The 12,862-nt window shown below is 44.3% G+C and overlaps 1 protein-coding gene across 1 annotated transcript in view; it reads right to left on the bottom strand.

The window, feature by feature from the left end:
- slc1a1 (solute carrier family 1 member 1) overlaps window positions 1–94 on the bottom strand; it is a 90,767-nt gene extending 90,673 nt beyond the window's left edge. Inside the window, exon 1 of the mRNA XM_078213859.1 lies at window positions 4–94. Coding sequence (XP_078069985.1) covers window positions 4–94 — 91 coding nt within the window. The remainder of the gene's footprint in view (window positions 1–3) is intronic.
- Window positions 95–12,862: the final 12,768 nt, after the last annotated feature.

Raw genomic sequence — 12,862 nt, forward strand, 5'->3', positions numbered from 1 at the left:
TACCTATGATTACAGCGGCAATTGTGCACAGGAGCAACCAGTTCTTCTTCATGATGGCTTTATAATCACATTTTCCGAAGAATTTCTTCCCCATTCTTGGTTGATCGTCGGAGCCGAGAGGAAACACAGGCATTGCACACACACACGCAGGAGACACAACACTTAGACAGTAAAAAGGGAATGCTGATATCGGTGTGAAATGCTGCTGCCTTCACTCCACTGCACTGTATTCCGTCACTGCAGACAAATACATAATCTGGCCATTTCATGCACTCAGTTGTAACTAAGTACCGCCCCTTCTGAATGCAGCGAGAGGAACATAACAATGGCTACATTTAAAACATTGAACCACGCTTTTTAAAAATGCCCTGTCCATCATTAAGCCATGGATTCTGCACCTCCCTCCCACAATTGGTAGAATCAAGCCCTCAGCCACTGACATAAACATTCCTTTTCCATTAAAAAATGTTTTGTATTGAATATTAAATGGGCTTTTGGAAGGGGAAAATGATTTTCTCTGCTTACTTGCCATACTCAACGTGATGTGAAGAACTGTCAACATTGGAAAAATGTGATGTTTATGATTAAAAGTGGTAAAATTGATCTCAAGTCCATTTCATTAATGCAGAGGTGACACTGGAGTGGGTTATGTGTTTAAGTCAAAATTCGTGAATCTCAATCCCAATGAATTTAAATTTTGGAATCTTCTTTTGTTCAAATTTACGTTGTCCCTCTCCTACTGAAAGCATAAGCCTAATTAAATCATCAGTCCTGAACCTGTTTACATGTGATATACCAATAATCGACTCACTCGGCATTAAGAAAAGCTTTCTGACAGAACTGCTGTTCATGAACGTCTTAATTTCTAATAAATGTCAAAAGACTTCGAAACACGAACAAATTACATGTTTTAAGTGTCTAGACTCAGTGGGGTTTGGCCATCTATCACAATTGCAAGCATCAGAAAATGGCCCAACGTTGAGAAGCCGTTCATTAGAAGTAAAAATAAAGCAGGCATTTCAACACTGGAGCACCCGCCTTCTTAGCAGAAGGTGAACAATTCTGAGCCAGAAGGTTGCCTGTCAATTCCACTTATTTGCTTCAATTGGACATTTGTAAAAAGTTCTCAGTCTGAGTCGTGAGGTTTTAGGCCAAGTACAGCTGGAGAAATAATGGCATGTAGTGATGCACACTGCCAGTTGCACACAGATCAACAACTAAGTTCAGGAGAGTAGAGAAACAAGGGTGATTTTTAACAAGCAAGGGAAGGCATTTGTGGAATGTGCAGGGAATTAAATCCCTTAGAAGTGACATGGGATTGGGACCTGGACATCATCCCACCCACTTTTAGGTTTCACTCGGGTGGGTTTACAGGCAAGTAGGTTCTCCCCTTGAAGCCGCGGGTCATTAAAATATCCAAATATTCAGATCATTACCTGCTATTTCAGGGGGGAATCGTGGCACAGTGATTAGCACTGCTGCCTCACAGCGCCAGGGACCCGGGTTCGATTCTCGGCTTGGCTCACTGTCTGTGCGGAGTCTGTACGTTCTCTATATGTCTGAGTGGGTTTCCTCCAGGTGCTCCAGTTCCCTCCCAGTCGGAAAGACGTGCTGGTTAAGTGCATTGGCCATACTAAATTCTCCGTCAGTGTACCTGAACAGGCGCCAGAGTGTGGCAACTCAGGGATTTTCACAGTAACTTTTTTGCAGTGTGAATGTAAGCCTACTTGTGACACTAATAAATAAACTTCAACATAATCGTAAACATTCTGGCTTTAACAGCTCACGCACCTATTTCCTGAACTCTGAGCAGCTCACTATGTTCAAGCAGATGAGTGCACAGATGGGAGTACTTCTTCAGTGAAATGGACAGCCTGAGAGGGCTTCATAACGATGAAACTGAAGAGCTGTAGCCATGACCAGGGTGAGAGGCTGCTACTCACAGTTCTCCTTCTCCAAATGTGCTTTCATTGTTTTATAAGTGATTGTAACCTTCTTGGAGGTTCCATGGGATGTGGCTAGATGGGATAAGGTCAGCATTGGTTCATTAATTTCATTCATAAGTGCTCTGCCAAACGACAGGTCCTTGTCTCATGGTCTGCTGATGCTTCACCCTGCACTCCAGCATTTGCTACCCATCCATATTTGCCCTCGAGTAGGAGATCATGAATCACCATCTCAAGCTGTTGTAGTCCCTCTGGTACAGGTAAACCCACAGAACTCCTGGGAAAGATGTTCCAGGATTTTAATCCCGTGACAGTGAAAGAATAGCGATATATTCCCAAGTAAGGATGGTGTGTGGCTTGGCGTGGAACTTGAAGGTGGTGGTGCTCCCATGTATCTGCTGCCCTTCTCCTTCCAGGTGGTAAACATTGTGGGTTTGATAGCCCCCAGGATGTTGATAGCAGGAGAATTCAATGATGGAAAAGCCATTAACTGTCATGGGGAGGTAGTAAGATTTTCTCTTATTAGAGATGGTTATTGCCTGGCATTTGTGTGGTGTGAATGTTACTTACCACTCATCAGTCCAAGGCTGAAAGCTGTTCTTGCTGTATGTTTGTCGCGGATTGCTTCACTATCTGAGGAGTCGCAAATTGCACTGAACATTATATAATCATCAGCAAATATCCCCGTTTCTGAACTTATGATGGAGTGAAGGTCGTTGATGAAGCAACTGAAGATGGTTGGCCTTGGGAACTACCATCAGGAACTCCTGTAGCAAAGTCCTGTGACTAAGATGATTGACCCCAACAACCATAACCACCGTGCTTTGTGCTCAATGTGACTACAACCACTAGCGAATGCTTCCCGTGCTTTTCATGGACTTCAATTTTGCCAGGTTTTTTAATGCCACACTCAGTCAAATGCTGCCTTACTGTGAAGGGCAGTCACTCTCACTCCCTTCTTGAGTTCAACTCTTTTGTCCATGTTTGGAGAAAGGCAGTGATGAGCTTAAGAGCTGAGTGACACTGGTAGAACCCAAACTGAGCATCAGTGACCAGGCTATTGCTATTAAGTGCTGTTTGGTAGCTGTGTTGATGACATCTTCAACCACTTTGAGAGGGAGTTGATGTGATGGTAATTGGCTGGATTGGATTTGTTCTACTTTTGTGGACCAGACATATTTGGGCAATTTTTTACATTGTCGGGTAGCTGCCAGTGTTGTGGCTGCACTGGAACAGCTTGGCTAGGGACACAGTTCTCCTCTGGAGCAGTCTTCTGTACTATTGCCGGGATATTGTCAGGGTCCGTAACCTTTGCAGCATCCAGTGCCTTCAGCCGTTTCTTGATAACTGCAGAGTGAATCAAATTGGCTGACAAACTGGCCTCAGTGATACTGGGGACCTCTGGAGGAGGCTGAGATGGATCATCCACTCGGCACTTCTGGCTGAGGATTGTTGCAAACGATTCAGCCTTATCTGTTGCACTGATGTGCTGGGCTCCTCCATCATTGGGGATGGAGATATTTGTTGGACCTCCTCCTCTTGTTAGTTGTCTAATTGTCCACCACCTTTCATGGCTGGGTGTTACAGGACTGCTGACCTTTGATCTGAACCGTTAATTGAGAGATTGCTTAATTCTGTGTATAGCATATTGCTTCCTCTGTTTGGCATTCATGTAGTTCTGAGGTGTAGCTGACTCAGGTTGATAGCTCATTTTCACGTAGATATGTTTATGCTCCTGGCAGGCCCTCCTTCCTTCATCATTAAGCCAGATTAATCCTTTGCTGGGAATGGTGGAATGAGGGATATGCTGGGCCATAAGGTTACAGATTGTGGTTGATTACAATACTGGCTCAATGTACCTCATGGATGCCCAGTTTTGAGATGCCAGATCTGACTCTATACCATTTGGCACAGTGGTAATGCCACATAACATGATGGCGTGTATATTTTGTGTGAAGATGGAGTGTCGTCTCCACAAGGACTGTGCAGCGTTCACTCAAAGAACAAAGAATAAAGAAAATTACAGCACAGGAACAGGCCCTTCGGCCCTCCACGTCTGCATCAACCATGCTGCCCGACTTAACTAAAACCCCCTACCCTTCCGGGCACCATATCCCTCTATTCCCATCCTATTCATGTACTTGTCAAGACGTCCCTTAAAAGTCACTACCGTATTCGCTTCCACTACCTCCCCTGGCAACAAGTTCCAGGCACCCATTACTCTCTGTGTAAAAAATCTGCCTCGTACATCTCCTTTAAACTTACCCCTCGCACCTTAAACCAATGCCCCCTAGTAATTGACTCTTCCACCCTGGGAAAAAGCTTCTGACTATCCACTCTGTCCATGCCTCTCATAATCTTGTAGACTTCTATCAGGTCTCCCCTCAACCTCCGTTGCTCCAGTGAGAACAAACCAAGTTTCTCCAACCTCTCCTCATAGCTAATGCCCTCCATACCAGGCAACATCCTGGTAACTTTTTTCTGTACCCTCTCCAAAGCCTCCACATCCTTCAGGTAGTGTGGCGACCAGAATTGAACACTATATTCCAAGTGCGGCCTAACTAAGGTTCTATAAAGCTGCAACATGACTTGCCAATTTTTAAACTCAATACCCCGGCCGATGAAGGCAAGCATGCCGTATGCCTTCTTGACTACCTTCTCCACCTGCATTGCCACTTTCAGTGACCTGTGTATCTGTACACCCAGATCCCTCTGCCTATCAACACTCTTAAGGGTTCTGCCATTTACTGTATATTTCCTATCTGTATTAGACCTTCCAAAATGCATTACCTCACATTTGTCCAGATACCTCACATTGCCTCACATTTGTCCACTCATCCCAATACTGTCATGGACAGCTACATCTGGGACAGGTAAACTGGTGAGGACGAGGTCAGGCAGCCTTTTCCCTCTTGTTGATTCCCTCACCACTTACACCAGACCCAGTCTAGTAGCTATGTTCTTTAGGACCCAACCAGCTCGGTCTGTGGTGATGCTACTAAGCCACTCTTGGTGATGGACATTGAGGTCCCTCAGCCACAGTACATTCTGTGCCTTTGCCACCCTCAGTCTTTCCTCCAAATGGTGTTCAACATGGGGAAGTACTGATATATCAGCTGAGGGCGGGTGGTGGGTGATAATCAGCCAGGAGATTTCCTTGTCCAAGTTTGACTTGGATGCCATGAGCATTACATAGAAACCTAGAAGATAGAAGCAGGAGTAGGCCATTCGGCCCTTCGAGCCTGCTCCACCATTCATCTTGATCATGGCTGATCATCGAATTCAATATCCTGATCCCCGCTTCCTCCCATATCCCTTGATCCCTTTAGTCCCAAGAGCTATATCTAATTTCTTCTTGAAATCAGACGTTTTGGTCTCAACTAGTCGGTGGTAGTGAATTCCACACACTCACCACCCTCTGGGTGAAGAAATTTATCCTCACCTCAGTTCTTAAGGGTTTATCCCTTATCCTCAAACTATGAACCTTAGTTCTGGACTCCCCCACCACTGGGAACATTCTTTCTGAATCTACCCTGTCTAACCCTGTTAGAATTTTATAAGTTTCTATGAGATCCCCTCTCTTCTAAACTCCAGTAAATGTAATCCTAACCGACTTAGTCTCTCCTCATACGACAGACATCCCATCCCAGGAATCAGCCTGGGAAACCTTCACCCAGAGTGAATATTGAGGACTCCCAGAGCAATTCCCTCACAACGGTGTATCACCATGCCATCACCTGTGATGGATCTGTCTTGTAAGTCAGACATATCTTGGGATGGTGATGATGCTGTCTGAGATATTTCCTCTAAGGTTTATGTCAGACTGTTTTTTGACTAGTTTGTGGGACAGCTGTCACAATTTGGCACAAGCTCCCATGAGGTAGTATGGAAGACTTTGAAGGGTTGGCAGGGCTGGGTAACATTGTCGTTTCTGGTGCATAATGCCAGGTGGGCCGTCTAGTTTTATTCCTTTCTGACTTTTTTGTAACAGTTTACATCAACTCATTGGCTTCCTAGACCATTTCAGAGGGAAGTCAAGAGTCAATCATATTTCTGTTGGTCTGACATACATGTCGGTGAGACCAGCGAAGAAGGATGGCTGATTTCTTTCCCCAAAAGGACATTAGTGCCCTTTAGTCAGTTCACCTATCTTCTACATCACCCACCTTGATCTGCATTTCCCTGTACCAGCCTTCACTGTGAAATGGGAGCAGATAATGCAACTCTACTGTGCGCCTATACTGGGGAACAAATGAGCAGCAACACCAACAGCATCAGAGGGAGCAACACCAGCTGCCGTCTCCTCAGCCACTCCATAATTCAGAGGTGTGGGACGCAGAGACCCAGTTCCAGTGATGCAAGATCCCCAACTCAGTGTCAACAGGCAGAAAGAATCAGCTCTCCTGACACGTAAGAGCACTTGTGACTCAGGAAGCTTATACTTTCACAGCAGATCAATGTTGACATCTGCAGCCTCCTAGTATAAGAGCTCTCTCAATGGGTCAGCTGGGCACACATTGCTGCACCATCAAACTGGCCGCCATTGCAAGCCTACCTTACTACCCCACTCCATACCCCCTCGAACCCAAGTCTCAGCTTCTCCTGGAGTTGTGCGCAGTCTTCCCTGCAAGGGGAGAAAGCTGAGAGTTATGTATGTTAAATGACTTCTCAAGGGGGCAAGAATGACCTGTTTGTGAGAGGTTATTAGAATGGGGTGAGTGTTGGATGCCCAGCTGGCTGGAGAGAGGGGAATGAGTGGAGCTGCTGCATGTGTTGTTGAGTGTTGCACTGCAAGGCTTGGCTATATTATGTTGTTTATCTGTCATGTCAGCTTGAGGTCCTGGCTCCTCCTGGTGCACTGTCTCCAGACTGGAGGGACCATGCTCCTGTTGCTCATTACCTGAGACTCTTCCCTGCTTGCCAGCTTGGTTTGAGATGCTGACAGCATCCTCCTATTCTTGGGAAAAATCACCTTATCGCAATCCCTCCGATTCCACGTCAGGAGCTCCAGGTAAGAGTGCGAGATCCAGGGAAACAGCGTACCCAAGTCTTCTCTCCATTCCTGTAGTTGGTACAGTGTCAGTAATCCATGTCCAGCTGATCTATTCTGAGCGGGAAAATGCTGGAAAATCTCAGCAGGTCTGGCAGCTTCTGCAAGAAGAGTAAAGAGCCGACGTTTCGAGTTCAGATAACCCTTTGTCAAAGCTTTGACAAAGGGTCATCTGGACTCGAAACGTCAGCTCTTTTCTCTCTTTACTGATGCTGCCAGATCTGCCAAGATTTTCCATCATTTTCTCTTTTGGTTTCAGATTCCAGCATCTGCAATAATTTGCTTTTATGCTTTGATCTATTCTGAGCCCTGGGCAGATTTGGCTCACCATCCCTGCTGCCCTGTCTGATTGGTTGGGAGGCCTAGAAATGGATGTTATTGCTGTGGCAAAGTTACAGTGAGACACAATAAAGCCCAGTGCAGCTTTCAATGGATTCCCAATCCACTAGAGATCCTGTCATTTCAGTGCGATCTATCATATTTAGAAATTCCATCCACACTGTGAGTTGAGAACCTCCAGAACCTGTTGGTCAATTTGCATTGCTCTGCTCAGCTGGACATTGATCACTGACACTGTACCAATTCTACAGGAATGGAGAGAAAACCTGGTAAGCTGCTTCCCTGGATCTCTCACTCTTACCTAGAGCTCCTGACGTGGAATCGGAGGGATTGCTTCACACAAATGCTTTTGTACACTTAGCCTCCTTGCTATTTAAAGGAATTTGCTGGTATAGCACACTAATTGCTCATCAAACTTTCCACAGAAAAATTGCGCTGGCAATTAACAGCCTTTAAAACAATGTGATGATTGTTAATGAAACACCAATTGACCTCTCTGACCCTGAAAAAGAACAGGCGATGGTGAAGTATGGTTATCCAGGTGTTTGATAGTGTGCCACATAATGGGTTTGCCAGCAACATTGAAGTCCATGAAATAAAAGGAACAATGGGAATCTCGGATGCAAAATTGGCTCAGTGACAGGAAACAGAAAGAAAATAATTGTTTTTCAGACTGGAGGAAAGTTTGTAGTGGGGTACCCTAGTGTGGTGATATAAACAGGGCCTAGTTTTAAGGCTGATAAAATTGGATATCCTAAATTAAAGAATTGGGCATTTTGAAATCAAATACAGTCACACCTCAGGCAGGCCAATTGTACAATACACAAATGTGTCTGGGCCTGACCCATCAACCACCCATCAAAGGTCGTTACACTCTACTTGAGACTTAGCAGGAGATCATGGCACCTCATTGAAATGCATCGGTCTCTTGTTAGAAGCCCAGATCGGGCCAGACTTTCTGTCACCAAGAGTTCCAGTAGATACCTTATCTGATAACAAGTTCAACAACATGGAGATGGACACCTGGGGGGCGGACCCTGGTGTCCTGTCAGGCAGACATCAAGAAACCCACTGGGTATTGGAACCCCCTCCTGGGACCATTGGCCGGAAGCCAGAGAAGTTTCTGGAAAGGCAAGCAGGCTGGGGATAAAGGGACACACTCAGAGGCACACAGCAGCGAAGACTCGACGAGGGAGGCAGTTGTGACCATTCGGAAGACTGACCAGAGAAGGAAGAAGCTGCCATCGAGACTCACCTTCGTGATGACAGACCAGAGGGACTCAGAGAATCGGGCCTGCAGTTTAACCAAGCCATCTTTGCGAGTAGTATACTTGAATCTGGGGTATCCTCTTGTTTTATGTGGGTAATTTAAGGGTTAATAGTGTTATTATTAATAAACTTGTTGAACCTTTACTTGTGTTTGTCCTTTGTCCACCTTGCAAATAAGGGCACCGGGGTAAAACTTTGGAGTAAGTAAACTGGTTGAAAGTATCTGAGAATTAACAGGTACAACACTAGGTTTCGGTATTAGGGTCACAGCTTTTCATGAGCTATATTAATGACCTTGACTTGGATGTACAGGGGCGCAATTTGAAAATCTGCCATGGTACAAAACTCACAAGTATTGAGGAAAAGAGTGATAGACTTCCCGATGGCACAGACAGGCTGACAGAATGGATGAAATTTAATGCGGAGAAGAGCAAAGTGATACATTTTGGTGGGAGAAGAGACAATATAAACTAAAGAGTAAAATTCTGAAGGGGTTCCACAGAGAGATGAGGGCAATATGTGCGCAAATCATTGATGGTGGAAGGGCCGGTTGAGAAAGATTTTTAAAAGGCTTAGGTGTAGTAATATAGACAGTATGCTCAGCAGACATTAACACTCCATGTTTATTTATGCTTCATTAGGGAAATGTGCCATATGGTGTTACACATGAAAAGTTTCAATTGCAATTCCTGTTCTTCATTCAAGGCAAATTGAGATAAGTTTTTTTGTTAGGACTGCTATATATATATATATATACATATATATAGATATCCCAATTTTTAGTTGGTTAAATAGTCTACTGATACTGAGGGATTTATATTCAAATTCAAATGCTAAGGTGACAAGTCTGGATCATAGTGAATATGATGTGGAGATGCCGGCGTTGGACTGGGGTAAGCTCAGTAAGAAGTCTCACAACACCAGGTTAAAGTCCAACAGGTTTATTTGGTAGCAAATACCATAAGCTTTCGGAGCACAGCTCCTTCGTCAGATGGAGTGGATATCTGTCAATATCCACCTGATGGAGTGGATATCCACAGATATCCACTCCATCTGATGAAGGAGCTGTGCTCCGAAAGCTTATGGTATTTGCTACCAAATAAACCTGTTGGACTTTAACCTGGTGTTGTGAGACTTCTCATAGCGAATATAACAGAAACCAACTTCTTGCCTGTCTGAATTCCCAGGATTTTGAAGGTCAGCAATCTTGATTTAAGCTCTGGTGAACTTCCAGCTTTTATTGGCCCCATCACTGGAAGTTCATCAAAGATGCAAGTTTGCTGTGTGTGTCCTTACAGCACATGCCATTCATCCACAATTTATATCCTTAACTGGATCTGCAGTGCCAGTTTCCATGGTAACTGTTGGGTGGATATGTCAGGGTTTGCAGACATGGGGAAGGGGGAATATTCCTGGGACTGGGGCGGTGGGGAGGCAGGGGGAGCGCAGGGGGAGAGTGTAGCGATATGTAAAACGATCAAGAACAAGAGGACATGGATTTAAAGTGAGTTGCAAAAGGAGTTAATACGATTTGATAAAAAACCTGTTCACACAACGGGTGGTTCGGGTCTGGAATGCACTGTCTGGAAGTGTGGTGGAGGCAGGTTCAATCGGAACAGTCAAGAGGGCATTAGATAACTTTTGAACAGAAACGATGTTCAGGGATGCGGGGAAAAGGCAGGGGAATGGCACTAAGTCTCATTTGGAGAGCGGGTGCAGACACGATGGGCCAAGTGGCCTCCTTCTGTGCCATAACAAATAAATAAGGTTCATGGCATAATTTTGAGTGTGGCCATCTGGAAAATGCTCTGCTTTTTCATAAAGATAAAATGAAAAGTTACAAATACTTGAAACTGGCCCTGGTTTCATTAAGTAGCACCTTAGCCATGAAATCTTGCAATTTGTGGCACTTCACCACAATGATTAATTTTAACCATGGTTTGATAGCCATCACAAGGCTGGGCACTTGAGTTACCTGTCTGCTTTTCTGATATTTCCAAGCGACCCTGTGTATTTGATCATAGAGGTAGGAAAATCTCTTCAACACTATACCAAGTTCTAGCATTTTCTTCCATGCTGCCTCTTGATGCGTATCTATAGATCAGTATTCTTAGCCCTCAATGACTGTTCAATCTGTGAAATATTCTGACAATTGAGAAGTAATGAAAGTTCCCTTTCCTGTGGCTGCCAATTGCTGATTTTAATAAACATAGAAAATATACTGAGATGTTTACTTCCACCGGCACATAATTTACAAATTTCCTGGCAATTTACCTGACGCCTTCATTTGTCACAATATTGAGAATACCTTCTTGCAGCGAGATGGCAGAGTGTAAGGATGATTTTAGGCATACAATGTTATGTTGCGTTAAAATAGCTAATGCCACCCCCGAAGAATTCTTATTTTGCAGTGGAGAGTAGGTAATTAGAGAACATATAATAGCCAAAACTATGATGGATAGAATTTTAAGGGCATAAAGCAATGCAAAAGCTGCCTCATCCAGTGAGGAAGTGCTCTGCAGGATGCTCCTGACCTGAACTAAAGGGATCGAGGGATATTGGGGGGAATGATGGTCAGCCATGATCAAAATGAATGGTGGAGCAGGCTCGAAGGGCTGAATGGCCTACTCCTGCTTCTAGTTTCTATGTTAAGCCAGAACAATGATAGCAGCAAATTGCCTGTTGATCAAAATTGCAAAGAAGGGTTACAATACATCTAGAGATCCCGCTCAGGTAGAACTGGACACATTTGAAGAAGATTCTGAAGCTTCAGATAATGATGTGACATGGACAAGGCATTCCTGTCTCACTTTGATGACTAATTTCTTTATGTATTGAATTATATGCTCTGCTCAAACACATCAACTAGTAATAGGACCCACTATTCTCCCACATTACACTTGCATTTTCCACAGTTCTGAGACATTCCTAAGGATCCTAATATCTGATGCAATTTGCACATTCTGCCTAAATTCTCAATTTCATGCAATGATTTTGGATACAAGTAAGTCATGAATTCGTTTTCAAACCCCTTAGCCTGATAGTCACAGGTATCCTTTTGTAATCCTGAGCAGTTTAATAAGATGGCTGACTTCACTGCTGCTTGTCCATTACAATACATTTGCTCCTTGTTAGGTTCAGTGAAGCACAAAATCTGCTATGATGATACACTGGTGCAGCACGGTGTAGAATATGCCTACGTGCTAGTAAGGAGACCTGGTATGTGGCTGATTCTTATTTGTTCTGTTGTGTAATGGGCATTGCTATTTACAGTTTGTCATAATATGCCATTGTTCCTCCCTTTTATCTGACTCCAGAGTGATGTCTTTACAGTGGATGTCATTGTCTGGAAGATCAGTTGTTGAATATCTGCAACCATGTGACTAAATGCTAAGATATCATTGGAAGCTGCAGCTATCTCTACTATCAGACCATTGGTTCTCTCCATAGGATTCAAATGTTGTGCTCTCATTTATGCTGAGGCAGATAACATCATTGAGGTGTCAGTGTAGTAACAAAATCTCCAAGTGACCACCAGGGAATAAGGCAATAAACTATTTATTTACAAGCAGAAAAACTATTTACAGAAAACTATTTACAGGATTCAGCAGCAGCAATCTAACTCCTACCATGCCCTCAGTCCAGACAAAAACGGGTTTGAAGCCCAATTTGGGCCCAAATCTTCTGGTTTCTGGATCCAACCACCCAACTTCCACCCTGACCGGATCCAACTACCCCCTCAACCAACCGAATACCACCAGAACCGATTACCACCTCAGCCACCTACCATCTCATGTACCTGCCACCTCTGCCACTACCTTACTCACCTGCCATCAAACCCACCATCTCACCCACCCTACCCACCTCATCCCTTACCAACTTACCCACTTAGTCATCTCATCCATCCTCCTCACATATCCACTTATCTCATCCCACCGTGTCCACTTAGCCGCTTACCTTACCCATCCTCCCACCCTGTCCTTTCACTCACCCATCCGTTCACACATTCACTAACATTCATTCACTCATCCATTCACGAGCACTCAAACTGGACATTTAACTTTACCAAAGAGCAGCTAGTGCCATTTACTTTCTTAATTGTGGTCCTGCTGAGCAGAAATGACTACAGTTGTATTGCCACTGTGTCTCTTTCTAGGGTTCTTGTCGAAGTGTTAGTAATTATCTCTTCATGAGGTGTCCCTTAGGATATTTTAAAAAAACTATGGGACATGGGCATCACCGCTGGGCCATTATTAAT

The sequence above is a fragment of the Mustelus asterias genome, chromosome 6, assembly GCF_964213995.1.
Source record: "Mustelus asterias chromosome 6, sMusAst1.hap1.1, whole genome shotgun sequence".
Taxonomy (NCBI): Eukaryota; Metazoa; Chordata; class Chondrichthyes; order Carcharhiniformes; family Triakidae; genus Mustelus; species Mustelus asterias.